Source organism: Schistocerca americana, chromosome 6, assembly GCF_021461395.2.
Source record: "Schistocerca americana isolate TAMUIC-IGC-003095 chromosome 6, iqSchAmer2.1, whole genome shotgun sequence".
Taxonomy (NCBI): domain Eukaryota; kingdom Metazoa; phylum Arthropoda; class Insecta; order Orthoptera; family Acrididae; genus Schistocerca; species Schistocerca americana.
Genome location: NC_060124.1, coordinates 141,871,394 through 141,899,137, shown reverse-complemented (window position 1 = coordinate 141,899,137; position 27,744 = coordinate 141,871,394). Strand labels below are relative to the sequence as shown.

Genomic DNA, 27,744 nt, shown 5'->3' with positions numbered 1-27,744 from the left:
CAGTAATCTGCTCCAGATGTGCCCTTTGAGATATGTCACATTGAATGAGTGATATGTCAGGTACCAAATTCCACAAGGCATATCTGGAAACACATCTGTTGATAACCTGCAATAGTTTCCTGATTTTAGAAAAAGTTACCAATTTAGCTCAATTAATTATTGGTCACAATATTTTTAGCATTGGTCACTCTGATGGCAAATAATTTTCGAAACACTGCTTCATCATTAATGCAACTAAGTGGTGCTAGCAACAATGCCAAAGGAGTCAGATGTAGACTGATCAGCCTTGTGTAACTGACTAGACAATATTTCTTGGTTGAAACATTATATGATTCTTTTCTTTTTTAGAAGATGTTTTAATGACAACTGCTTTGGAATCATATTCTCTATAACATTAGCCTCTGGAAATGAATTTGTATATAATATATGAAAGAACATACAATACCTCTTAATACAGCAGCACATATTTCTCGTATTTCAGATTCAGAGATACTTCTTCCCTGAAAATAAAAGAAAAAAGAAAAGAGTATATATCAGGAGAGCCAATTTGATTACAGAAATATAGCTAGAAACACAATGGATTCATAATTGATGTAGCTATCCTGTCTTGGGCCAATGGCCTTGCCGCAGTGGCAACAGCAGTTCCCATCAGATCACCGAAGTTAAGCATTGCTAGGCTCGGCTAGCACTTGGATGGGTGACCATCTGGTCTGCCGAGCACTGTTGGCAAGTGGGGTGCACTCAGCCCTTGTGAGGCCAACTGAGGAGCTACTTGATTGAGAAGTAGCGGCTCCGGTCTTGGAAACTGACATACGGTCAGGAGAGCGCTGTACTGACAACATGCCCCTCCATATCCACATGCAGTGATGCCTATGGGCTGAGGATGACATGGTGGCCAGTCGGTACCATTGGGCCTTCATGGCCTGTTTGAGAGGAGTGAGTGAGAGAGTTAGAGAGAGAGAGAGAGAGAGAGAGAGAGAGAGAGAGAGAGAGTATCCTGTCTTGTGATTCTATAAACACTTCATTTTGTACTAGTTATGTTAATTTATTTTCTTCGTCCTCCACAGGAGAAACATGCACTTTTAAACAATGATGATCAATGTGTTTCCTCTTGTTGTTTCATCAAGCTGTTCAGTGCTATTTATGATTGACCAATTAATTAATTTCCAACAATATGAAACACTAGCATTGCTGCTAGTGGAGATGACACAGAATGAAATAATGTGATGACAGATTAATGACTGGCATCACTAGCCACACCTTGCTCATACAGTTTATAATAGTTAAATTCACAAATTTTCTAAGGAATTGGGTATAACAGTCTCCAGGTAGTACCTGGTGTTTGCATGATTAACTTGTGCTGGAAGTGATGATGAGATGTCAGCCAAAAAATGTGGATGAGAAGAGCTACTAACTAAAACAGTTAACATTATTTATGACAAATTATGATGTATGTTATAGTGCATAACAGACTACACAGTTCAAAGATTATATACAGTAATTTCATGAAACCAAATTTAGGCAGAATCAGTGAAGTCTGCTGAACAAGTGTGGTCTGTGAAATGTAGCAGAACTATTTCCTATAAGTTATCCCCAAAACACCCTGCCAATATGTTGTGCTGTAACTTGATGCCACCATCACTCAATATGAGCAACAAGAAGACAGCATGAACACTTTTCTTTGAACACTGCCAACATACACACTATTTGTTAAATATGATTATTATTAAGTCTGTAATTGTAATTTATTTGCATGAAACATGTAATTACATGCATAGCAATTGGTAGTACCATACAACAGTATACAATCTAATTTTACTTTATAATAGGAACTTAAGAATGTAGTCCAAATTATTTGACATAGTAATACTTTAGATCTTAGTTTCTACAGTAGGCTATAGAAGCACTCCTCAATGAGCCACGACTTTGGACGTTTTTTGAATGTCTCTCCAGTTATTACCGTCAGTTCATTTGGCAGTGCATTGAAGTATTTTGCTCCATTCATATATGGACTGTTTGCAGTTTTTTTTCAGTCTTCTATGTATCATATGGTAATTTTGTACTTGTCTAGTATTGTTATCATGAATTTCTGCATTACAACAGGTATATTTCTTATCTTCTACAATTAATACTATTGTTTCAAACATATACATTGAATAGATAGTCAGAATTTTAAATTCTACAAACAATTCCTTTTTTGCCTAATATTCTCAAAGCTCTTTTCTGGAGTTTAAATACTCGGTCTACATGAGTTTTGGAAGCCCCGCCCCACAGTGAAAGACCATATGCTAGAAATGGATGTATTAAACCAAAATACATCATCCTCATTGTTTGGGTATTGACATATTGAGCTATTCTTCTTAAAACATACAGGCTAGATGATAGCCTTGCACATACATTGTCAATTTGTTGTGTCCATAGTAGTTTGCTATCTATGCATATACCTAGGAATTTACACTCACTGCAGATTTTCTCTACGATATTGCTATCTTGAGAATCAATACAAGTTTGCAAATCACCATCATTCAAGGGGATTATATTTGTTTTTTGTAGGTCGTCTTTTAGATTGTCATTTTCAAACTTTTCCTTTGCAATATCTATAAATTTTTTTACCTCTATGCCGACATTAAGAATATCATTTCCCCAACAAAGGCCTGAAGTGTCAACTGCATACATTGTAATGAAGGTATCATTTTTTACTATCTTTGGGAAGTCATTGACGTAACATATAAAAAGGAAGGGACCAATTAGCGATCCCTGAGGCACACCAAATTTAATACTCCTGACCCTTGATGTATAACTTTTTAATGTTTCTCCACTATTGTGTGAGATTGAGGTACACTGTCTTCTGTTTTTTAAGTATGATGTGATGAGGTGCAATAATTTTCCACTTATGCCATCTCTGGGCAGTTTTGACAGAAGTACCTTACGATCAACCCTAACACAAGCCTTTGATAGGTCTAGGAAAATTCCAGCTACTTGCATGCCTTCATCAATTTTGTCAAGAGCTTTCAGCAAAAATTGAAGTGTTGCAGTCATGGTACTACGACCACTTCTGAAGCCATGCTGAAAAATCTCCCAGGATGTTGTGCTTATTATAATGCTCTAACATATATTTCAGAATTATTTTTTCAATTAACTTGCTAAAAATGGAAGTTAAGGCGAGTGGTCTGTAATTTTCTACTAGTTGTTTATCACCTTTTTTGTAGAGAGGTTTAACAATGGCTAATTTTAGTATGTCAGGGAACACTCCTTCTTTTAAGGCACTATTTATTAGATGCACCAAGGGATACACCAGATTGTTTTCGCACTGTTTAAGCAAAAATGGAGAAATTTCATTCCATCCAGCGGATTTTTTTTTTTACATTCTCTGATAAGCTGACAAATATCCTTGATTTTAAGTTCATGGAGTTGATTAGCTTCAGAATTGTTCTCAGCAAGACTTCCAACAGGTACTTTATCTGTGGTACAAAAGTCAGATTCTATGATATCTATGAAATAGTCATTAAAAATGTTACTGATCTCTTGAGGATTGGTAACATCAATATTGTTATTAGATATCTGTATGTTGATATTACCCTTTAGTTTTGTTTTACTGTCTCTTATTTAATTTACTATTGACTAGCAGGTCTTGGAGATACAATCTGAATTTGGTATTTTCGAGTTAATCTTTTCAGCCTTCAATCTTCTGACTTGCTTGCGAAACTGGTACTTGTATTGTTTGTATTTATCCCTGTGCTCATTGTTTTTTGTCTCTCGTTGTATCATATACATTTCTTCCATTTTTTCTTTCAGTTCTTTGGTAGTATTATCAAATTACATGGACCTTGACTGTCTTGCCTTATTCTTATTAATACTTATCTTTCTGATGGGAATAGTATTATTTAGATGATAAGATAATGTATCTAGAAAGGCATCCCATTTGTTATTCACTCCTTCGGCTTGAAATAGTAGATGCCATGATTCATGACCAAGGCTCTCTCTCAGTTTCCTTTTGTATTCATAAATTTTCTTTGGTTTTATACAAGGATCTCCCTTTAGCACTAATAGCTGGCCTAGATGGTCAGAGATGTGACCATTTACAACAGCAGCTGTGGCAATATTTTTACAATCAGTAATAACATGGTCTATAGAGCTTATACTAGTTGGAGTGACTCTAGTGGGTATGTCTCCCAACAGATCTTTTGCGCCATAAGAATAGATACAGTCTTTGAAGCGTTTGCTTTCTTGGGAATCTTGCAACGTGTTGACATTAATATCCCCTAATAATATAACATTTATATGCTCTTGCTTGGACATTAATTTACATAATACTGTATCAAGGGAATTAAGAAATAATTCAAAATTTCCATTTGGTGATCTATACAATGCTAAGAAAAAGTATACAACAGACAAGAATTTTAACTTTATTGCTACAATTTCACAATGCAAATGAGTGGAATACTCTTTTACCCAAGTGATATTTTCATAAGATTCTACTAGGTTATTTGTTCTCAGGTAGATAGCCACTCCTCCACCTTTATGGTTAGAACGACAGTAAAAATCAGTTAATGAATAACTTTGGATTTGAAACAGGTTATGTTATCTGCAGATTTTTGGTGTTCACTGACAACTAGTATGTGGGAAGTAATATCTGAAAGATAGTGGTCGAAAACATCAATCTTATTGCCTAATCCCTCTACATTATAATGAAGGAAAGAAATATTGCTTTCTTCAGGCACATTTTGTGCATGAGCATCCCCTCTTCTGATTTTTAGTTTCCCTTATTATTTATAATGTTGCAAATATCAGTAATCATCTTAGTGAAGATCTTGGAGCTTAACCTGTTTAAGTGAGTACCATCTTTCCCCAGACATTTGTTGCTTAAACACTTATTTGGATTGATAAATATTACTCCTAGATTATCACAGATCTCACGAATACTACAATTTATCATCTCTATACAAGTATGACTCACAGACCTTCTGTAGATTATTCCGCTGACTACAGTTCTTGAAGACCTGTATAAGTTTCTAGCTGATCGGATTAAGTTTCTAGTTTTACTGACAATTTCTTCCTTGGTGGTGCTGTATAGTGAATTTGTTCCTACATGAATGTAAACACCTTTGTAGATTCTTGTGGCTTCACCAGAAGATCTCGGATTTGAATTACGAATATTGATTAAGTGATTATTTGATTGATGGATCCAGATACCAGGGCAAACGTCGAGTCTCGATTTTGGCACATCAACATTTTTTAGTAGTGAGTCACCTATAATGAGAAAGTCTTCTTGATTTTCCTTTTCAGTACTGTGATGACTAATTGGTTTTTTTCTGTATGTGTTGTTGTTCCAGTGATACTTGTTTCTTGAATATGTGTTTTCACTTTGTACTTCTTCATGAACAGTGGATATTAAAGGTTCAGAAAAATGAGTATCGTCACTTCGCGAGTTTTCACTGTTAAGATTGCTTACAACACCTTTCCTGATTTTGATAGAAGATTTTACAGTTTCACTATGACCATCAAAAACCGTGGCACTTAATGATTCAGTATACTGGATATCATCACTTTACAAGTTTTCACCATTAAGTTTGCTTACCACACTGTTTCTGCATTGGGAGGAGGTTTCACTTTCATCTTCTACACATATAGCGCAGCTAGAAGATTCTGTCAACTGGATGTAGTCTATTTGCGAGTTTTCTCTGTAACGTTTGTTTACAGATCTGTTACTGCTTTTGAGATGGTGTTTTTCATATTCGCATTTTTCACAATTACTTTTTTCATGTCTCATAAGCTCACTATTTACTTGTTTCAGTAGTGCTATTTCTGATTTTAGATTGTCAATTTCAGTTTTAAGAGATTTAATAACTCATTCTTTTGTGTTAACTGATGTCGCTAATGTTACGTTTTCCATATGTAAACACTCGAAACATGACCATTAAAAATGCCCACCATTGATGTGCACAAAATTCGCCCATGCCAGCCAACGTGTTTATATGTGACTTTTGTGACACCCTGTAACATTAGTCGCCACCATTATGACTGTGCTACACACTGTTCTACATAAAACCCATCAACTGGATCACAGTTATAACACATTCCAGCAGCCAACCACTACATTTAACCTCTAAATCCATGCATAATTCCTCACGCTTTCATCCCATAAAAACATTATATCTTTCCTTCTTTTTTCCCATGCATGATGATAACTTATGCACGATCAAGTATCATTAGGCCAGAAAACTGTTCTATTGCTCCCAGCACAATTTCTTCCATCCTTTTCACTCAATAAACTCACACTACATTATTCAGTTCTCCTTATAATAATCTAATGCTTTCATTCACCCATTTCCTGTGTCATTTCCCATTTCCTATTATCATCCCCACCCCAATGGACCCCTACTCCATCTTTCTGCACCATTTCATAAAAGCATACCTATCCCAAGGTAAAATCCAGTCCCTCATCCTGTTTCTTAAACATTGTCTGAATCACGGAATCCCACCAACTGCCTAACCATAAAAATCCCTCACTCTGGATCCCACCCTTCCTTTCATAAGGACCCTCACCTTTTCAGATTCTACCAGTCCTTATCCCTCACAAACCTGGTAGTGCTAAAACACCTGTCCATGGCACAGACAGCCCAGAACCACCTCTATTCCCTCTGCAAGATAATGTTAAATGTGCAGTTGCTGAAATAGAAACTCTTGCACACTCCAACACCTGCAAAGCATTCCAGACATCAATTCCATAAATGGGTCAACCTGTTAACATCCTGCTCCTGTCTTGGGGCACCACTATCCATCAATACCCATCCTTCCACAGTGAAACCCCTCATCATCAACCCCTAATAGCTCCCAGACCCAACCTAGCTAGCCTTTTCAATTTACCACATCCTCCAAAACTCCCTCCCAACACCTCACTAAACAAGCAAATCCAAAGCACTGTTGTTAACCTTTCCACCAAAACCTCAATTCCACAGAAGTTTCAATCCTGTCCAGGTGCCTAACCTTCAACCCCACCCCTAAATTTAACCATGCTGGACTGTCAAAAAACCTACTCTCCTTCTCCCGATTCTTACAATGGAAACACTCCTTTGCAGCCAGTCCCTCCAAACCAAAGCCTACCTAATGCCAACTTTGAATCTTGCCTCTCCCAATTCACATCACCATCCAACCACGGCCCTCCTCCCTTCCCACCACTAGTCAGATCCTGGATTTCTGTACTTCCAACTTGGCCTCACCATCTTTCCCTAGGTTCCTTCCTAAGAACTCTAACCTTTCATCAGAAGAAAAGACAGGCATACACAACCTAAAAACAGATCTAGACATTATCATCTTCCCTGCAGAGAAAGGCTCCACCACTGTTGTGATGAGTCGCAGTGAGTGCCTGATGGAAGGCCTCTGCCAACTGTCTGACTCCTCCACTTACAATCTCTGCCAAAGTGATCCCATCCCTGAAGTCCAATGTAATCCCCAATCCCTACTGAAATTCACAGGCCCTTCCCAGAACCTCTGACACGAGTCCATCTCCCTCCTCAACCCACCAACACCCCACACATTAAATTTCTACATGCTCCCTTGTTGACCAACAGCTCCAACCAATTGCCTGAAATCTAGCCTCTCACATCAAAGATACTAACCACTTTCTTCATCAGTTTTCCACCATCCCCATCCCTCTACCTCCTGGACCCCACTCATCACACACATACACAAACATCCCTCACACCCATGGCCCTGCTGCAATTGAACACTACCTCTCCCAACATCATTCAGACTCCAAACCCACCACCTCATTCCTTACACACCTTATTAACTATATCCCAACCCACAACTACTTTTTCTTTGAAGGGAAGGTTTGAAAACAAATCTGTGGCAAAGTCATGGGCACTCACATGCCACCCTCCAAGGCCAACCTGTTTACGGGCCATTTAGAGCAAACCTTCTCAGCCTCCCAAAACTCCCAGTCCTTAGTCTGGTTCAGGTTCATTGATGATATCATAATTATCTGAACTCAGTGCCACGTCTACCTATCTACATGCTTGAGTATCATGTCATTTTTGGAAACCCAGAATCTACTCTGTAGAATTCAACATGGATTCCGGAAACAGCGATCGTGTGAGACCCAACTCGCTTTATTTGTTCATGAGACCCAGAAAATATTAGATACAGGCTCCCAGGTAGATGCTATTTTCCTTGAATTCCGGAAGGCGTTCGATACAGTTCCGCACTGTCGCCTGATAAACAAAGTAAGAGCCTACGGAATATCAGACCAGCTGTGTGGCTGGATTGAAGAGTTTTTAGCAAACAGAACACAACATGTTGTTATCAATGGAGAGACGTCTACAGATGTTAAAGTAACCTCTGGCGTGCCACAGGGGAGTGTTATGGGACCATTGCTTTTCACAATATATATAAATGACCTAGTAGATAGTGTCGGAAGTTCCATGCAGCTTTTCGCGGATGATGCTGTAGTATACAGAGAAGTTGCAGCATTAGAAAATTGTAGCGAAATGCAGGAAGATCTGCAGCGGATAGGCACTTGGTGCAGGGAGTGGCAACTGACCCTTAACATAGACAAATGTAATGTATTGCAAATACATAGAAAGAAGGATCCTTTATTGTATGATTATATGATAGCGGAACAAACACTGGTAGCAGTTACTTCTGTAAAATATCTGGGAGTATGCGTGCAGAACGATTTGAAGTGGAATGATCATATAAAATTAATTGTTGGTAAGGCGGGTACCAGGTTGAGATTCATTGGGAGAGTCCTTAGAAAATGTAGTCCATCAACAAAGGAGGTGGCTTACAAAACACTCGTTCGACCTATACTTGAGTATTGCTCATCAGTGTGGGATCCGTAACAGATCGGGTTGATGGAGGAGATAGAGAAGATCCAAAGAAGAGCAGCGCGTTTCGTCACAGGGTTATTTGGTAACCGTGATAGCGTTACGGAGATGTTTAGCAAACTCAAGTGGCAGACTCTGCAAGAGAGGCACTCTGCATCGCGGTGTAGCTTGCTCGCCAGGTTTCGAGGGGGTGCGTTTCTGGATGAGGTATTGAATATATTGCTTCCCCCTACTTATACCTCCCAAGGAGATTACGATTGTAAAATTAGAGAGATTCGAGCGCACATGGAGGCTTTCAGACAGTCGTTCTTCCCATGAACCGTACGCGACTGGAACAGAAAAGGGAGGTAATGACAGTGGCAAGTAAAGTGCCCTCCGCCACACACCGTTGGGTGGCTTGCGGAGTATAAATGTAGATGTAGATGTACATTCCTTCACAACTTTAAATATTTTCTCCCATCCACTTCTTGTCTACCCAACACGCCACCTTCCTCAAATGTTGACTTCCACCTCTATGATGGCTCTTTCCACACCTCTGTCTACATTAAGCCCACGAGTCATCAACAGTACCAGCGTTTTGACAGCTGTCATCCCTTCTGCACTAAAAAATCACTGATTTATGGCCTAGCCACACATGGACGACTTACATGCAGTGACGAGAATTCCCTTTTCCAGTATGCTGAATGCCTCACAAAGGCCTCCACAGACAGGCAATATACAGCAATATCCACCAAACTTAGAACATACCCACACACAGCTCAACCCTCCCAACCACCCCCTAGAATCAGCCACAAAGGAGTGCCAACCTCATCACCCAATATCACTCTGGGCTGGAACAACTGAACCATATTGTTCAGATGGCTCTAATTATCTCTCATCCTATTCTGAAGTGAGGGACATCCTATCCAACATCCTTCCCACCATTCCTAAAGTGGTATTCTGTTGCTCACACAACCTACACATCATTGTAGTCCATCCCTATGCCACGTCCATTCCCAACCGTTTGCCACAGGAATCATATGCCTGTGGCAGACCTAGGTGCATTACCTGTCCAATCCACCCATCCAGTGCCACCTACTCCAGTCCAGTCACAGGCTTATCCTACCTCATCTGAGGCTGAGCTACCTGTGAAAGCAGCCATGTCATATACCAACTCTAATGAAAACACTGCACAGTCTTGCATGTTGGTATTACAACCAACCAGCCACTGACCAGAATGAATGGCTACTGCCAAACTGTTGTCAAGAACAAAGTTGAACTCCCATGGCACAACATCCAGCTGAACACAACATGCTCAATTTCAGTGGCTGCTTCATAACCCGGGCCATCTGGATTCTTCCCTCCACCATCACCTTTTGTGAACTGCACAGTTGTCCTTGCAACAAATTCTCCACCCATCACTGTCCTGGCCTCAGTCTCAGGTAACCCATTAACCCACACCCTCCACCCAGCAGTTTCTCCTTTCTGTCACCCCTTCCCTGTTCATGACCCCATGTCTCCTCCACCATGTACCACTTCCCACTGGCTGTTACAATCATGCCAGCCCTTATACCTGCCACCTCTCCCTCCCGCATTCCTTGCCAACAAACTGGTCACCTACCTCCAAGATGCTAGCCATCCACCTCAAGTCCCTCTCACTGCCTCCCACCTCCCTTTCCCTCTACCCACCCCACCCGAACCTACACCCACCACAACCAGTCCAGCCACCAAAAAGTAACATTGGCACTGTTTGTCTATCCAGTGCCATGTAGGGGCACAGGTGTGAGTATGCATATATGTCTGTCTGTGCATGATTTATTTTACTCCAGCTCGCCAAAGGATAACTATAAGAGCTAGCACATTTTATTTCTTTCGTTTGTGTCTATTGATAACTCAATGCTTCCACGTTTTGGTGAATAGTCTCCTTTAACCCTAAAGTATTTACATAATTATTTCCTGACATTTTGCTGATCCTGGCATTTCTTTCAGGGAAGCAGATTAGCTAACCTTCATTCTTCACAAATGAGTTAATTATCATTCTTCCTACTCTCATTTAAAGAAACAAAACTACTCATAAACTTATTAGAGATAGCAGAAAAAAAGCTATCTAGTCTTCTGAAACTTTAGATAATGGGAATTACTGGCATTAATTGAAAAAAAAAAAAATTACTGTGTGTGGCAGTTAAGTTTACGATTAAGAAAGAAGAAACTTGGTGATTAATGGCTTTTTTATGATGAAGTCTTCAGAGATGGAGCACATGCTCAGAATGGACAAGGAAAGGTAGCAAATGAGTCACGTCCTTGTCAAAGGAACCTTCCTGGTATTCACTGTAAGTGATTTTGAGAAATCAAAGAGAAAAAAGCCTGGTTCCCTGGCAGGGGATTTGAACCCCACTCTTCATGTGTGAGTCCCATGCCTAAACCACTGCACAGTTTTGCTCAGGTATATGGTTAAGCATAGCTTCAAGATCACAACACAAAATTTAGAGACTATCCATAATTTACAAGAGAGGAGGATTGTTATTTTGAATGATATGAATATTTCCACAATGGCTGTTGGGTAAATCAACCACTGCTGTAATAAATGATGTGGGTATGTAGAACTACATATGGAACAGAGTCAGCAACATGTGTTGTGAGAAGAACTTACATGAGAAATATAATAAGGAGCAGTACCAGAGAAGTGTAGCTATAAACTTATCACAAACAGTATTAGGAAACTATAGTGCAGTCCACCAATTTATTTTATGATAAAAAATACATTTTGGAAAGAAAGGTGTTTGAAAGAAAGAAGTCAGGAAAAACACATAATTGCTATGATTAGGGACTTCAAGAAGATAGTTTATATTATGTGAAGAAATAGGTTGGTGTGGGATGAGATGTTAAGAGGGAAACTAAATTATATGTTTCAGACAGTCTGTTCTGGAAAATAAATAAATGGTTCAAAGAACTGGACACGACACGCATAATGAGACAGTCAGAGGTCAAAGACTCACTGGTGAAGAGTGGAAAGAACATCCTCAAAATTCCAAGAAAGCAGATTAGCTAACTAGTACTTACCTTCAGGATACAAGATCCCTAGTACTGCTGATGGATACATTTCAGGTAGAAAATAATAATAGTTGCTTTTTCAATTTTGTTCTCAGTTCTTCAGAAAGGAAAGAGGAATATGACTGGGAGAGACTGGAAAAGGAGGATGGGATTTTTCTGGAGAGAGGAGAGGGGGGGGGGGATATCAGATCACACAGGCCTAAGATTTTCAGACCCATTTGTTACAAAGATGAGGGAAGGCAAACATGTAGGAAAATGAGGTGGGCAGAGTCAGGCAAATGGCTGACACATAGGCGATCTTGCAGTCAGGCTGTAGTTCACGCAATTTTACTCCATTGGCCGAGTGCACACAGGCAAAAGTGGCAATGCAGTAGAGCCATCCGGCAAGTAGCCTATGTTACCCATGCCTGCCAGTGAGCATGATAAGGGGCAGGCAGAGGCATCCTTTCTCCATTGGACAATGCTGGCAAGCAGATCTAATCTGTGCTTAATTATGCTTAACTTTTGACACACCCTGTTTTAATTGTTTCTTTCACAATTTATGTACAGCCTCTGTGCACTTTATTGTTAAATGTCAGTATCTAGTCTCTTGGTTTTAATTTTTCCATTGATTTTACTGTTGTTTGACTTTTCTGTGCCGTATCCCTATATTTCATTCCCTCTTTCTGTTTTGCTTCTACCTAGACCATATTTATTTTTACTTACAGGGTTGCTGCATGTGCTGCAATATATAGTCTCACACGAATCATATACTCACTAATATTAGACATCCCATTCCAAACTATGTATTGTGCTATTATGTCCCTAATACAATCAGTTTTCGTTTCTCATCTCTGTGCAGCTTTTTTCAGTTTATTTCTATGCAGCATACTGAAAGAATTTAAAGGCAACGAATACTTATTTTTACAGGCATAGAAAAGTGATAAAATCCTCTACTACACAATCACCCACAGTTCACTATAAAGTACATGACAGTGCTACATTTAATTGTACAATGAATGAAGGTTTCTGACTATTCTTTTCATGGGTGGACAGTGGGAAAAATGATAGTATATTAGATTCAGAATGAGCTGTTATTAGTCTAATTTCATCTTTAGTCTCTACAGGAGTGATACAAAGGGGGCTAGAAAATGTTTGTACATTCTATCCTAGAAAACAGTTATTGGTATTTCCTCCCAGTTGACATTTTCAGCATTTCAATAACACCCTCTCACCAATCAAATAAGTCTGCAGATATTTACATTGGCCTTCTTTCTATGTATATATCCATCTATGATATCCCCTGTTGTTTTGGTTTGAAGTGGATCACACACACACACACACACACACACACACACACACACACATCAGCAGTATTCTATGAAGGCCAATACAAGTGCTTTTTTTCACAAGCAAACCACAATATTCCAATACGCTAGAAATCAATCAAACTCTTTAATTTCATTTACCTGCAACTAAACCAGTGTTATCATCACATTTCATATTCTCACACACTGTTTTCTGTTCACCTCTGTAACTGAGTAATAAACATATCAGACTGCCATGTGGAGCATTCTGGTTCAATCCCTGGCACTGGCAAAGGTATTTCCTTGTTGAGAGGGCTGGAAAGGGATGCAGTCAACCTTGTGAGGCCAATTGAGAAGCTAACTAAATGAGAAGTAGCAACTCCAAGGTCTACAAAGCTGACCATGGCCAGGAGAGTGATGTGCTGACCCCACATCCATTCATACTGAATCCTAATGACAACTGGCAGAGGAAGACACTGTGAGCAGTCTGCATCACATGGTCCTCTGGGCCTGATCATGTAGTTACTTTACACATTTATGCTATCAGCTGTTTGTATGACAAAACTGACTCCATTTGTGAATCATTACTGGCCTCCAGCACTGCTGCCAGAAACACTTTAAATGTAGAAAGAAACATATTTCTAGCTTTCAGAACTGTCAGCTCCTTTAGTACGGAAGAAAGAGAGGTCAGTTTGGGAAGATCAGAAAAGAGAGACAGATCACTTTGAGCCCAGTTGAGAGGGACTTACCTGCTGTGGATGAGGGGAAATAAAGCTTACTAATTTTACATTTTATAAGGCTCATAAATTTATATTTGAGTACATAAGGGCTAGCTGCCAGTTGTTGCAGGAGTCTGCTATTACATTAATATATGACTGGATCAGTGGCAAGTCATAGTTAAATGCTCTGAGGTGGAGGCATCCCAAAAGATACATTAAAATACAGAAAGAACCAGAACTCCACTGACAAACTTCAGAGGTTTTTCAGGGTTGCCTCCTGAGTATTTTCCTACAGTCTCGAGCAGCTTGTTACAGAGTTATTGCATTTCATTTGGTTTCTTGTCTCAGTTAGCTTTGTACCTGTGCTGCACTGAAAATAACACATAACAGTGCAAATGTCAATGGTATGTAGCATGTGTCTTGCCTCCATTCGCTCACGGTAAATACTGTTGACAACAGTAGTACCTATTTTACTCTTCACCTCCAAGCTTGCATTCAATACTGTTCAGTTCTATCTTGGATTTGTTTTTCCAGCTGTGTTAGTTGTATGTTAACAGTGATACATAGCTATGTGGAAAGGTGTACTGATGAAGACTTGGCTGACATGCATTCATATATGGGTTCACTGACTGCAATGGAAGAATTTTCAATATATAAAGTACACAGCAAATTGGTCACATAAGTTTAATGTAAAAACATGGATCAGTTTTCAGTACCACTAAGCGTATATTCTTCAGAAGGAAAATCACCTATAATGTTTTAAACATATTGTAAAATAAATGTCTAAAACACTTAAAACAAGACAATATTAAAAAGGAGAACATGGTGTAATACTGCCACTTACATAAATTACATGATGTTAAAATTCTAAGCATACATGCTGAGCTAAGGAGCTCAAGACAAACAGTAGAAAATATGGAATAAAGGTCTCCATGGAAAGAGTAAAAATTGTTACATGGGTACAACCTGTTAAAAGAGCAGACAGACTGAACATGCAACTAGTTACGATGGCAGGTAAATGTGGTGTAGAGTGTGCTACTTACTGGGACCCAGTAGCATGATAAATGTTCAACTGTTTGACATACGCAACTCTTGCAGTAATACATCAGTCTGGTACATACTTAGATGTTTTAAACAAAGTAAATTGTCACCAGAATGAGATTTTCACTCTGCAGCATAGTGCTAGTTCTGCAAGGTTTGCAGGAGAGCTTCTGTAAAGTTTGGAAGGTAGGCGACGAGGTACTGGCAGAAGTAAAGCTGTGAGGACGGGGCGAGAGTCGTGCTTGGGTAGCTCAGTTGGTAGAGCACTTGCCCACGAAAGGCAAAGGTCCCAAGTTCGAGTCTCAGTCCGGAACACAGTTTTAATCTGCCAGGAAGTTTCAAAGTAAATTGTGTGTAGTGTAAAAGAAAGGATATACAAAAAACACAAAAGGAATAAAACAATTTTTGTAAAAATGACTACGATAGTGTGTAGCAAAAATGAATAAAATGGTTAATTACAAATATGTGTTGATAATAAAGAATGTGCTGCGGCAGGATTATATCAAGATGTTACAATAGCAAAAGGGGGGCAAATATGTTTTACATCAAATCTGCAAAACAAAATGTGGTACACAATGCTGTCGATGGTGCAATAAGTAACCAAGTACAGAGTCTGTAAAGGAAAGGAAGAAACAACATTTGCAGATGGGAGTGAATGGAACTATGAACCAAAGCATCATATAATTGTAAGCAATGGCTTCAAGGTATTAAAGAAACTTTTGTTTCATAAAAGTAGTTGTTAATTTAAGAGGAGGCCATCGTTACTTACCATATGTCTAAGGATCTCAAGTCCTAGAAGGCATCAAGTTTCAACCATTTCTTCTCTCTATGTAGAATCAATTGCCATTTTGTCTGCTCCTTTTGTACTGTGTCCCAACATTAATAAATGCTCAGTAAAAGTAGAATTACGAACCTTAGTACTTCTCTTTCCTAGCAAGTGTTCCTTACATCTTATATTAAAAGCCCTACAGGTAGGCAATATACTTTATACAGGGTGACTCACTGAAAACATGCACCACAAATACTGTGGAAATGGAAAGTGCTATCGTGTGTGGTTTTCACAGAATGGATTGGCAGTCAGGGGCTTGTACTGTTAACTAATAAAGTTTGTATTGCTAGCCAATAAACAGACTGTAGTAATATCGAAGAAGTGTATTTTCGTGCAAACATATGCTTTTTAAATGTAAAAATGTCTACTGACATCAACAAACTAAAAATAGGGTAAATCAGAAAGTCAATGGTGTTTGTTGCAGGATTCTAGTGCAAGTCATTTATGAGATACCATACTTTCAAAAGATTCCACACTGACACTTGTGCAATACCTGTGGTAGCACACATTAAAGAACAACATCAGTGCATACACTAGTCATGTGACTTCTGACAAGTAACGAGATAATTGACCTTCACAGCTTGTGTTGAAAATGATCACCAGCAGTGGCAATATACGCTTCCAGTCTGGTATGGAATGACTGCTGCACATGTGCTAGCATTTCAGTGGAGATGTCTGAGCCGGCTGCAGTAATAGGTCATTGCATAGCAAACGGGTGTAGTTGGTATGTACTTGTATACAGCGTCTTTCAACTTTCCTCATAGAAAAAAAAGTCTACAGGCATCAGATTTGGTGAATGGGCTGGCCAAAGTACAAATCCTCTGCATCCAATCCAATAATTTTTAAACAATTTGTGAAGACATGCTGTAGTACTTTGTGCACTATGGGTCGTATAGCTGATGTGGGTAATGCATGTCCCTCCCGGTCAGTACAGGAAAATCTTCTAACATCTGTAGAAGATGGTCTGTTTGGAAGTTACAATACTTGTGCACATTCAGTGTTCTGTCTATGAAACATGGACCTATGAGCGGACAGTTCGCTATCCCACACCACATGTTTACACTCCATGGACACTGACATTCCACCGAGGATTGTCAACAGACCAATAGTGCATGTTTCAATAGGTTACCTGGACATGATTGGTAAATGTGGCTTGATTACCAAACAAGATATATGATACATCTGGAGTATCCTGTTTTAATGCCCATGTACAGAAGTTAAGACAATTCTTATAATTATGTGATAGGGATGGAACCTATGTTGATGGAGAATGCATAGCACACCTCGCCGTATGATTGCGCTGGAGTTAGCATGCGGATCATCTGCAACAGCAGCAAGAACATTAATTCCCCCCTCTTCTGTTGTCACTTGTTTCCTTTTGTTACATTGCCTAGTGTTACACTACCACTTTCATATAACTGGTTGAAGAGGTTGATAAATAATTGCTGAGATGGTTGACATCTGTTGCGATATCTTGGCACATGCACCGTATGAGAATGAACTCCATTCATCCTACACTCTGCATATACCATGAGCATATCGGCTTTTTCTGCACTGGTAAATCCCATTGTCCACTCACCACCTACTGCTCGGACTGTCACACACTAACTGATTAGCAAGTTGCAGTGCACTCAAGTAACACACAATCACACTGTTAGCAAACATAACAACATCGTACCTAGCAACTATGCAGGTTGAATGGCACGAACAAATGTCGGTCTTGGAACTTTTCAAAATGCGGTATGTCATAAATGACCCGTACTAGAATCCTGCAACAAACACCACTGAAATTCTAATTTATCCTACTTTTAGTATGTTAATGTCAATAAGTATTGTTCCATTTAAAAAATTGTGTGTTTGCACAAAAAATACACTTTCTAAGTATTATTACAGTCTATTTATTGGCTAACAATGCGAGCACCTGATTACCAATCCATTATGTGAAAACCACACATCAATAGTACTTTTCATTTCCACAATACGTCTGACGCAAGTTTTATATTGAAATTTTATTTTTGGTTGCTGCTGTCAGCAATGATTAAAATTATGAGATTTTACCTGCCCGTTATCCAAGACTGTTACCAAATACAAAGAAGTCAGAAGAAAAATACTTAACACTGGTATGGCTATCAGTTTTAATAAATGGCGTGAATAAATGGGATTGCCAATGAACTATATAAGATCCTTGCTTAATGTCAAGCAGTGCAAGAAATAATCAAAGTATTTAAAAGTTCGGTTCCAAAAATTATTTCTGGTAAAGTCAGTTCGCTGCACAAAAAGAAAGATACTTCAGTTGAAGAGGCATATTACTTGTATTTAGAGCTAACAAAAGTGTTTTATGAGCATTTTATTTTTCAAATAGACTTGATATGGGACTTTAGCAATGATTGGTTAAATAGGTGCAAAAATGTAATGTATGAAAGGAATGAATAGAGATTAGTTATACTCAACAGCATTATTCCTGTAGCAAAGTGTTGTAATGAAGTTGGCTTTCATAAATCTGATAACAAATTTTTCAGTTGAGTGCTAAATAAGATACAAATAAAAATTACAGAAGAGGAGAATACCCTCTTTAAGAAAGGACTCTAACAGAATGTAATACTTAAAGTTACAGATCCAAATGTAGTTGAAAACTTCACTGCTGAACTTAAGATTGGACTCAATAATATAAAAATGGAAGATTCCCAGTAGGTTAGACTACTCCATGATGTTTGTTACATTTTCAGTAAAAATTAATCTAATGGTCAGTTTCCATAAAATAAACATTTGAAAATAATAAAAAATATTAATGCTGAACTAAAGCAAAAGAGAGCCTTTATAACAAAATCTGATAAAGCTAATGCTGTAATTGTTGCCAGTAAAGATAAATATGTTTCTAAAACTTTAGATTTGTTTGAGGAAAACAAATTTTCTAAACTAGAAGAGGATTCCACTTCCACCTTGAATAAGAAATCAGGGTCTCAGTACGTGATGCAAAAAGCCTGTTAAAAGCATTTCATAAGAAACAAATGACTAACATGAAGCCACAAGTTCCTAGGCTACGTTCTCAGTTCAAGATCCATAAAATTAATCACCCGGTTAATCCAACTGTGAACAGTATTAGCACTGGGTACCATTAATTAGCTAGGTTTGTTTATGAACGGATTAAAAAAATCATATATCTTCCAAAATGATTGTAGCAAATAGATCTTGGTGAATAAAATTAAAAACTTGGACTGGAACCAAGAGACAAAATTAATATCATTTAATGTTACTAATTTGTACACTAATGTACCACTTCAAACAAAACTAGAAATTGTGCATAAAAATCTGTGTGCTTTTAAAAAAGCCTTATACAGTTACTGAGAGTGGTAGTTAAATTCAACTATTTTGAATTTAATGAAAAACTTTTAACTACCATATGGGCTTACAATGGGTAACCTGTTAGCACGTCTTCTAGCAGGCATTTTTATAAATTTACTAGAAGAGAAATTTTTCCAAAGTCATGCTGCCTCAGAATTAGGCATTCAGTTGTACTCTAGGTATGTAAATGATATTTTGATTATATACAATGGAACTAATGAATGGGTTAAACAAATCTTTGAAATATTTCATAATCTTCATGAGGAAATTAGTTTCACTGGTGAGTTACAAAATGAAAAACAAGACCTAAATTATTTGGATCTAAATTTTGCTGTAGTAGATGATAAAATAACTTCTGATGTCTCCCATAAGGCAATGAGTACTGGTCAGATAGTGTCTTCAGATTCAACACAGTCAGTCCCAAAAGACAGTTTTATTTTAATCACTTATTCATCACTGTCTAGTCACACAGCACTTAGGTAATGGATTCAATGAGTGTTGATTAAAAAGTGTGACTGCAAAGTTGTTTTCTTCACAAATAATAGTTATTTAATCCATAATTTAAAAAATTCAAATGAACCTTTACGTATTTCAGGAGTTTACAAAATTACTTGTGGTAGATGCCTGGCATCCTGCATCAGATGAACTGGTAGGGCTTTTAACAGAAGCTATAAGGAACAATTGCTAGGGAAGAAAAGTACTAATGTTCAACATTCTACTTTCGCAGAGCATTTATTAATATCGGGACATAATCCAAAGGAGCAGGTGGAATGATAGTTCTACATACGGAGAAGAAAGGGTGGAAACTTGATGTGTTGGAAGAACTTGAGATCTTTAGACATGTGGTCAGTAATGATGGCCTCATCTTAAACAGATAACTAGTTATGAAACAAAAGTTTCTTTAATTCCTTTAAGCCACTGCTCATAACTATATGCTGCTTTGGTTCATGTTTCCATTTACTTTCATTCAGAAACATTGTTTATCCCTTTCCTTTATCAACTCTGTACTTCCTTACTTCTTTACTGATAGCACGCCAGATGGCATTGAATACCACATTCTGTTTAGCAGATTTTGTGTAAAGCCTATCTCCCCCTTGTTGCTCATTGTCACATCATGATAAAATCCTGCTACAGTATGTTCTTTATTCTCAGCACATATTTGTAATTAACCATTTTATTCATGAAACTTCCTGATAGATCAACACTGTGTGCTTGACCTTTGCCTTTTGCAGGAAAGTGCTTTACTGACCAATGAGAGCAGGCCTTGCAAGTGTCATAAGAGAGCCTCTGTGAAGTCTGGAATTTAGTAGACAAGGTCCTGGAAGAAATAAAGCTGTGAGGATGGATTGTGAGTCATGCTTGGGTAGCTCAGTAGGTAGAGCACTTGCTCGAGAAAGACGATGGTCCTGAGTTCGAGTCTCAGTCCAGCACACAGTTTTAATCTGCCAAGAAATTTCATATCATCATACACTCTGCTGCACAGCAAACATTTCATACTGGTAATTTATTCATTTTTGCTACATACTGTCATAGTAACTTTTATAAAAAAAAATTTTTTCTTTGTTTTATAGTACATACCATTTATTTTGTTTAAAATGTTTAAATATGTTCCATATTGATATATTACTGTAACAGTTGCATATTCAATACAGTTGAGTGTTTATCATGCTACTAGCATCCAGTAAGTAGCATCCTCTACACCACGTTTACCTGGCATTGTAACTACACTGAAGTGCCAAAGAAACTATTATAGGCATGCATATTCGAATACAAAGATATGTAAACAGGCAGAATACGGTGCTGTGGTCTGCAACACCTATATAAGACAGCAAGTGTCTGGTACAGTTGTTAGATTGATTACTAATGCTACAATTGCAGATTATCAAGATTTAAGTGAGTTTGAATGTGGTGTTATAGTGGCACACGAGCAATGTGACACAGCATCTCTGAGGTAGTGATGAACTGGGGTTCTTCCCATGTGACCATTTCATGAGTGTACCACGAATATCAGGAATCTGGTAAAACATCAAATCTCTGAGATCACTGCAGTCACAAAAAGATCCTACAAGAACGGGACCAACAATAACTAAAGAGACTCATTCAACATGACATGAGTGCAACCATTCTGCAAACTGCTGCAGATTTCAGTGCTGGGCCATCAACAAGTGTCAGCATGTGAACCATTCAATGAAACATCATCAATATGGGCTTTTGGAGCCAAAGGCCCACTCATGTATCCTTGATGACTGCACAACACAAAGCTTTATGCATCACCTAGGCCCATCAACACTGACATTGGACTGTTGATGACTGGAAACAAGTTGCCTGGTTGGATGAATCTCGTTTCAAATTATATCAAGCAAATGGATGTGTACGGATAAGGAGACAACCTCATGAATCCACGGACCCTGCATGTCAGCAGGAGACTGTTCAAGCTGGTAGAGGCTCTTTATGGTGTGGGGCATGACCAGTTGGAGTGATATGGGACCCCTGATGTATCTAGATATGACTCTGACATGTGAGACGTACATAAGCACCCTGTATTATCACCTACATCCATTCATGACCATTGTGCATTCCGACAGACTTGGGCAATTCCAGCAAGACAATGCAACAGCCCACACATTCAGAATTGCTACAGAGTGGCTCCAGGAACACTCTTCTGAGTTTAAACACTTCTGCTGGCCACCAAACTCCCCAGACACAAACATTATTGAGCATATCTGGGATGCCTTGCAATGTGCTGTTCAGAAGACACCTCCATCCCCTTGTTCTCTTATAGATTTATAGGCAGCTCTGCAGGATTCCTGGTGTCAATTCCCTACAGAACTACTTCAGACATTAGTAGAGTCCACGCCATGTCATGCTGCAGCACTTTTGCATGCTCGTGAGGGCCCTACACGATATTAGGCAGGTATACCAGTTTCTTTGGCTCTTCAGTGTAGTTGTCACACATTCAGTCCAATGTCTGCTCTTTAACAAGCTGTACCTGTGTGACATTTTTACTGTTCCCGGTGGAGGACTTTATTCCATATTTTCTGTTGTTTGACTTGAGCTCCTTAATTCATTACATATGTTTTCAATTTTAATGTCATGTAATCTATGTAAGCGACACTTTTATTCCATGCTCTCATTTTGAATGTTGTCAATTATTAAGTTTTTTATATGTTTATTTTATAATATGTTTAAAATATTATAGGTGATTTTTCTTCTCAGGAAGATACCCTTAGTGGTAAACTTAGTGATATTGGTCAAGGTTTTTACATTAAACTTATGCATCCAGTTGGCTACATACTTTATATACTGAAAATTTCTTTATGGTTCCTGCTGTCAGTCATGTTTAAAATTGTGCAATGGAAGAACTCTATGCTGAGCTTTTCCCACAATGATGGCAGCCACCTCACAGTACAGTGTTGTGTCAGGGTTGTTGCATTACTGTGTTGTCTGTCATATATTTGGTTATCACATATTACAGGCCTCTTCACTATTGTACAGGTATTTTCACAGAGACAAGGATGATTACAGTAACAAACCTAATAAATTATAATCACTGTAGTGAGCCGCCAGAGACCATGTGTCCCTCATATTAAAATATTCAGAAGGTATCCCTGAACAGCCTCTGAAAGTTTGTCAGTGGAGTTTTTCACCCAGTATATGCATTGAAAAATTTCAATTTCAGAGAGCATTTCAAATATTTTTGATACAGACTGACATAATGACACTCAACTTTTTTACAACTGTTATAGTTAATGATGTTTTTTATTTAGTTGCTATTCTTTTAGCTGTACCTTGAAGTGCCAGTTAGCTCCAAGTAGCACAAATTTTGGGGCACATCTTTTATGGAGTACAGCTCTTATAGGGTTCCCAGAGGCTCAACTAGCTGATCACAAGGGAGTCATATGGACCTACACACAATCATCACATTTTGGTGCTTACAATGAAGGGAACTCAACAGTGCTCGAACCTTCACTATCAAATCCCTACCTCTGTACATTTCTATTATGCTTTGATGTTTCATTAACTGATGTTCAGTTTTAATGTTTTGATACTGTTAATGGTACTCCTTTGTTACTGGCATTGGCCATTCTGTTCACTGTAGCAAAGGCACATTAAATTTGTGAAAGTGTTGCTAGAGTTCACTAAAGCCTGCGTCACATAGGATGGTGCTTCCGTGCATAGAGCTGGAGCAGAAAGGAAGTGCGAGGGGATGAGAACTGCACATGCCCAGCAGCAGAGAGTGAGCAAACAAAGTCCACATTGCTGAACTGCATTGCTGTGGATAACAGTCAGACTCATTTGAATACAGTACATTGCATTATACATGCTGACACAGCTTTGTGATGACGTGAAGTACGATTTTTCTCAAAATGACATTAAAACCCCTTGCAATAATTACCATTTATTGTGATTTGAACAGCATTATAAGTAAAAATTTAATACACAACAAAATTAACTTGAAGCACAAACCGAAATCATTACATTTGCTTGTCAACTGCTTCTGCTCAATACAATTTTTAAAAATGTGTAGTGTGTGTGTGTGTGTGTGTGTGTGTGTGTGTGTGTGTTTGACAACAGTTAAGTGCAATCACTGTGTGTAAAAAACAATTATGGTAGAAAAGACTAATGTTAAAGACTATCATAAAAATGGTCAGTAAGTTGTCATATTTTTTGTTGTTAATGGGCATTATGAGTGTAAACTAACATGTTCGATATGACAGTGAGAGAACGCATTTATAATCCACTGAACAAGCAAAAAATTAATCATCATCTGCGGATAACTCCAGGGAATCTGACCGATAACATCAAAAACCACCGATATCTCAACAGGTAACATTTGCTGTCATTTTAAGGTCTTACCCAGTTCATGCCTTGAAAATGACAGAGGTTTACAACATGGTGGGAGAAGTGTAACTTCTCCTTGGGCAATATGTAGAACATTATAGTCTGCATAATTAAAAGGTTACAAAGTCCTAATCAAAAAGGCTATGAAGTTCTCATTATTATGTATGCAACTGATATGTTGACAAACACATTTTTTAAACCACAAGTCTTTAAAACAAAGAAATATTATTACTTTGTTCCAAAGTCTACATCACAATACCATCATCACTTCTATTTGAGTCTGTTTCTGAACAATCTGATTTTAAATTTACGATGACAGGTTCAAGGCTTATATCCATCATCATATCCCTGTCAAATTCTTCTTGTAGAGCTTTTCAGCATGCTACACAGTCTGTGCCCACACTACAGGTGGGATGTTGTTTGTTGTCTCATTGTCTATTGCCTCATGCACAAGCGATTCACTGTATGTTATCCTGAATGTTTTGTTTTTTTCTCCCACATAGCCTTAAAATCCTTTGCCCAAATTAATTCCATGGGGCACATAGGTAAACAAAAAACTGTGTGATCCCATTCACATGCAAGGAAGTCAAGTTTGTATGTTCTGTCATGCGACTTGTACAGTATAAATTAACAAGCTGCAGGAGATTGGCATGAGTCTGGTTTATACGGTGCTTAATATTGTTATTTTTAAGCTGGGGAAAAATATCCACTTTTCTGGTGTTTCTACTTGATTTTTTTTTTCTATAAGAGTTGAATTATAACTGGCAATGACTGACTTCGAAGCAAGGTATGACAAGAATTTTGAATCACATCATGAAACTGACAGCATTCATTGCCAAATTGTAATAACTGCTGTTTTTCTTGCACATAAATACAAGTTTATTCTCAGAAATAAAACCAGAAGAAGAGTCAGCATGCAGAATAATTATCCAAGAACCTATCCCTATGAGAACTTTAAAACTGCTAGTACCACCACTCATTTTCCAGCAGATCTTCTTGGAATGATTCTAATTGGCCCATGTTTCATCAAGGTAATACACTGTTGAACCACCTCCTTCTCTTGTATCATGAATCTTTATATCAGATATAGTTCATGCTCCAACTAGGTCACTTTTTTGAACTAAAAACTTTCTTCTTAACATATCTGGAACCAACATCTCTTAAAATTCTTTACCTTGGTGAAGCACTTACCACTGAAGCCTGGATAGCTGTAACATGTTTTTGTTACATCGGGCATTCATCATCCACATGGAGCACTTTAAACATTGTTGTTAAAACTATCCATTTGTGTTACAGGTTCCTTACGATTTCGATGCTTTCCAGGTGACACGAAACCATCTCTTTCTATGGTTCCTACAGCTCTGAAACTTTCCTTTACAGTTCTCTTAGCCGACACCACATGGTTCACAAGTTTGTACTTGTGTTTTCCAATATCAACAGTAGGAGACCTGCTTTTAAACTCACATTTGAAAATGTTATAAATGGGGAAATAATCTGCCTTGCCTGCTTATGAAGCACTTCACGTTTATTGTTGTCACCTGACTTTTTTAATCTCACTTGAACATTTACAAGACACACATTCACAGCTATACTGCTGCAAGAAAAAAAAAGGAAACAAAAAAATTGATAGTTGAATGAATAATTTGGTTGTCTCGAAGTGCAGCAACAGTGCAGTATGTAGGAGCGAGATTCTCGCTCTCAAGCTATAACTCTCTGCTAGCTGCTTGGAAAGAGAATGAATATTATTGGCCGCCAGTGGCTAGCGGAGGGGGATGCACAGAATGACTGAAAATTGGGCCGCCTTCTTACATGACGCGAGCAACAGTATACAGTAACATTTGAGTGTCACTATCTAGTGAGAATTTCATGAGGGATTAGAAAAAATAAGAGTATGAGAGATGTGTTATTACTTTCAGTTGCAAACAAATTCCTTGCTTGCTACTTGGATTTGCTTCATAAAGAATGTTATTAATGATAATTTTACTACCATTACTTCAGGAACATTTTGATGGTTTTTGCAGTACATGCACTCAATAAAACTGCCAAAAACCTGTATCTTGAGACATAACTGATGGGGAAAAATAGGTAGGCCTCTCCAGCACTTGAGATTTGACCATAATGGTAACAGATTAACAGACTTCCCCAATTCAGAAATCACAAGCCACATGTGGATTTGATATTACTTAAATTTTTATCAAATAACTCTTTGCCATAGCTACATCATAATCAGCAGGAAGTCTAAGACAGCACCTAATACTTCCTCCTAATTTATTAATGTGGGTATTAATTTCTTCGTCTATGAAGGTGAAATAAATATTCCAGAATTTGAATCAACAACAGCTGCCAACATGAGTAACTTAGAGGTAGATATCCTCAGTGTAGCAAAGTACCTTAAATCACTTGATAAAGTTAAGTCCTCCAGTACAGACTGTATACCAATAAGATTCCTTTCAGAGTATGCTGATATAATATCGCCATACTTAGCAGTCATATACAACCACTCGCTCAATAAAAGATCCATACATGAAGACTGGGAAGTTCCACAGGTCACACCAACACTGAAGAAAGGAAATAGAAGTAATTTGCTGAATTACAGACCCATATCACTGTCGTCAATTTGCATTAGGATTTTCGGACATATACTGTGTTTGAACATTATTAATTACCTTGAAGAAAACAGTCTGTTGATAAATAGTCAGCATGGATTCAGAAAAATCAGTCTTTTGAAATGCAACTAGTTCTTTATTTACATGATATGAGGAGTGTTCCTGAAAAGGGATCCCAAATTGATTCCGTATTTGCTTTTGACACTGTTGCTCACAAATGAATTCTAATCATATTGTATGCCTCAGTTGTGGAATGGATTCGTGACTTACTGTACGAAAGACCACAGTTCATAATTTGTAACTGACGGAAAGTCAGTGAGTAAAACAGAAATGATACTTATGTTCCACAAGGTAGTTTTACAGGCTCTCTGCTGTTCCTAATCATATAAATGATTTAGGAGACAATTTGAGCAGCCCTCCTAGATGGTTTGCAGATGATGCTGTCATTTACCATCTAGTAAAGACATCAGAAGATCAAAATCAACTGTTAAATGATTTAGACAAGATATCTGTATGTTGCAAAAAGTGGCAACTGACTCGAAATAATGAAAAGTGTGAGGTCATCCACATGAGTACTACAAGGAGTGCATTAAATTATGGTTACATAGTAAATCAGTCAAATCTAAAGACTGTTAGTTCAATAAATACCTATGGCTTACAATGATGAACAACTTAAAATGGAACACTCATATAGATAACTTTATGGGGCAGGTGAACCTAAGACTGTGTTTTATTGGCAGAACACTTACCAGGAATCCCCTGAGTGCGAGATTGCAAAAGGCCAATTATGTTTACAGTTTTCGATGCCCCACATATTGTGTACCATGCAACCACAACATTGCCTGCTAATAGCAACAGGGGGTGGAAATGGAGGTATCCAATGGCGAGCACAGCATGAGGCTACAGAGCATAGTTGAACTGCTTAGTCAAAGAGTAACTCAACAGTACTACAGAGCCAGTGGCATTGATACAAAGCAGAGCAATGGCAATGATAGGCAGAGCAACATTGCATTATACTACAGCAACAGTTGCCAAAACTGACGTTTCATCACCAAGGAATCCAAGGAATTTCACAAAATGGAAAATAAGTGGTAGATAAAATATTAGTGTTCCTGCAAGATTAGTCAGTGGAAAGTGTGGTGCTGGATATGCTTGACTGTGTGGACAATGTACAGAGGAGTGCAATGACGACGATACATGCTTAATAAGTGAAAGTAATAT

The 27,744-nt window shown here is 38.2% G+C and overlaps 1 protein-coding gene across 1 annotated transcript in view; it reads right to left on the bottom strand.

Annotated features, from left to right (window-relative positions):
• Positions 1-27,744, bottom strand: part of LOC124620012 (collagen alpha-1(IX) chain-like) — a 301,640-nt gene that overhangs the window by 34,925 nt on the left and 238,971 nt on the right. The window contains exon 20 of the mRNA XM_047146677.1: positions 446-500. Within this exon, the coding sequence (XP_047002633.1) occupies positions 446-500 (55 nt within the window). The remainder of the gene's footprint in view (positions 1-445; positions 501-27,744) is intronic.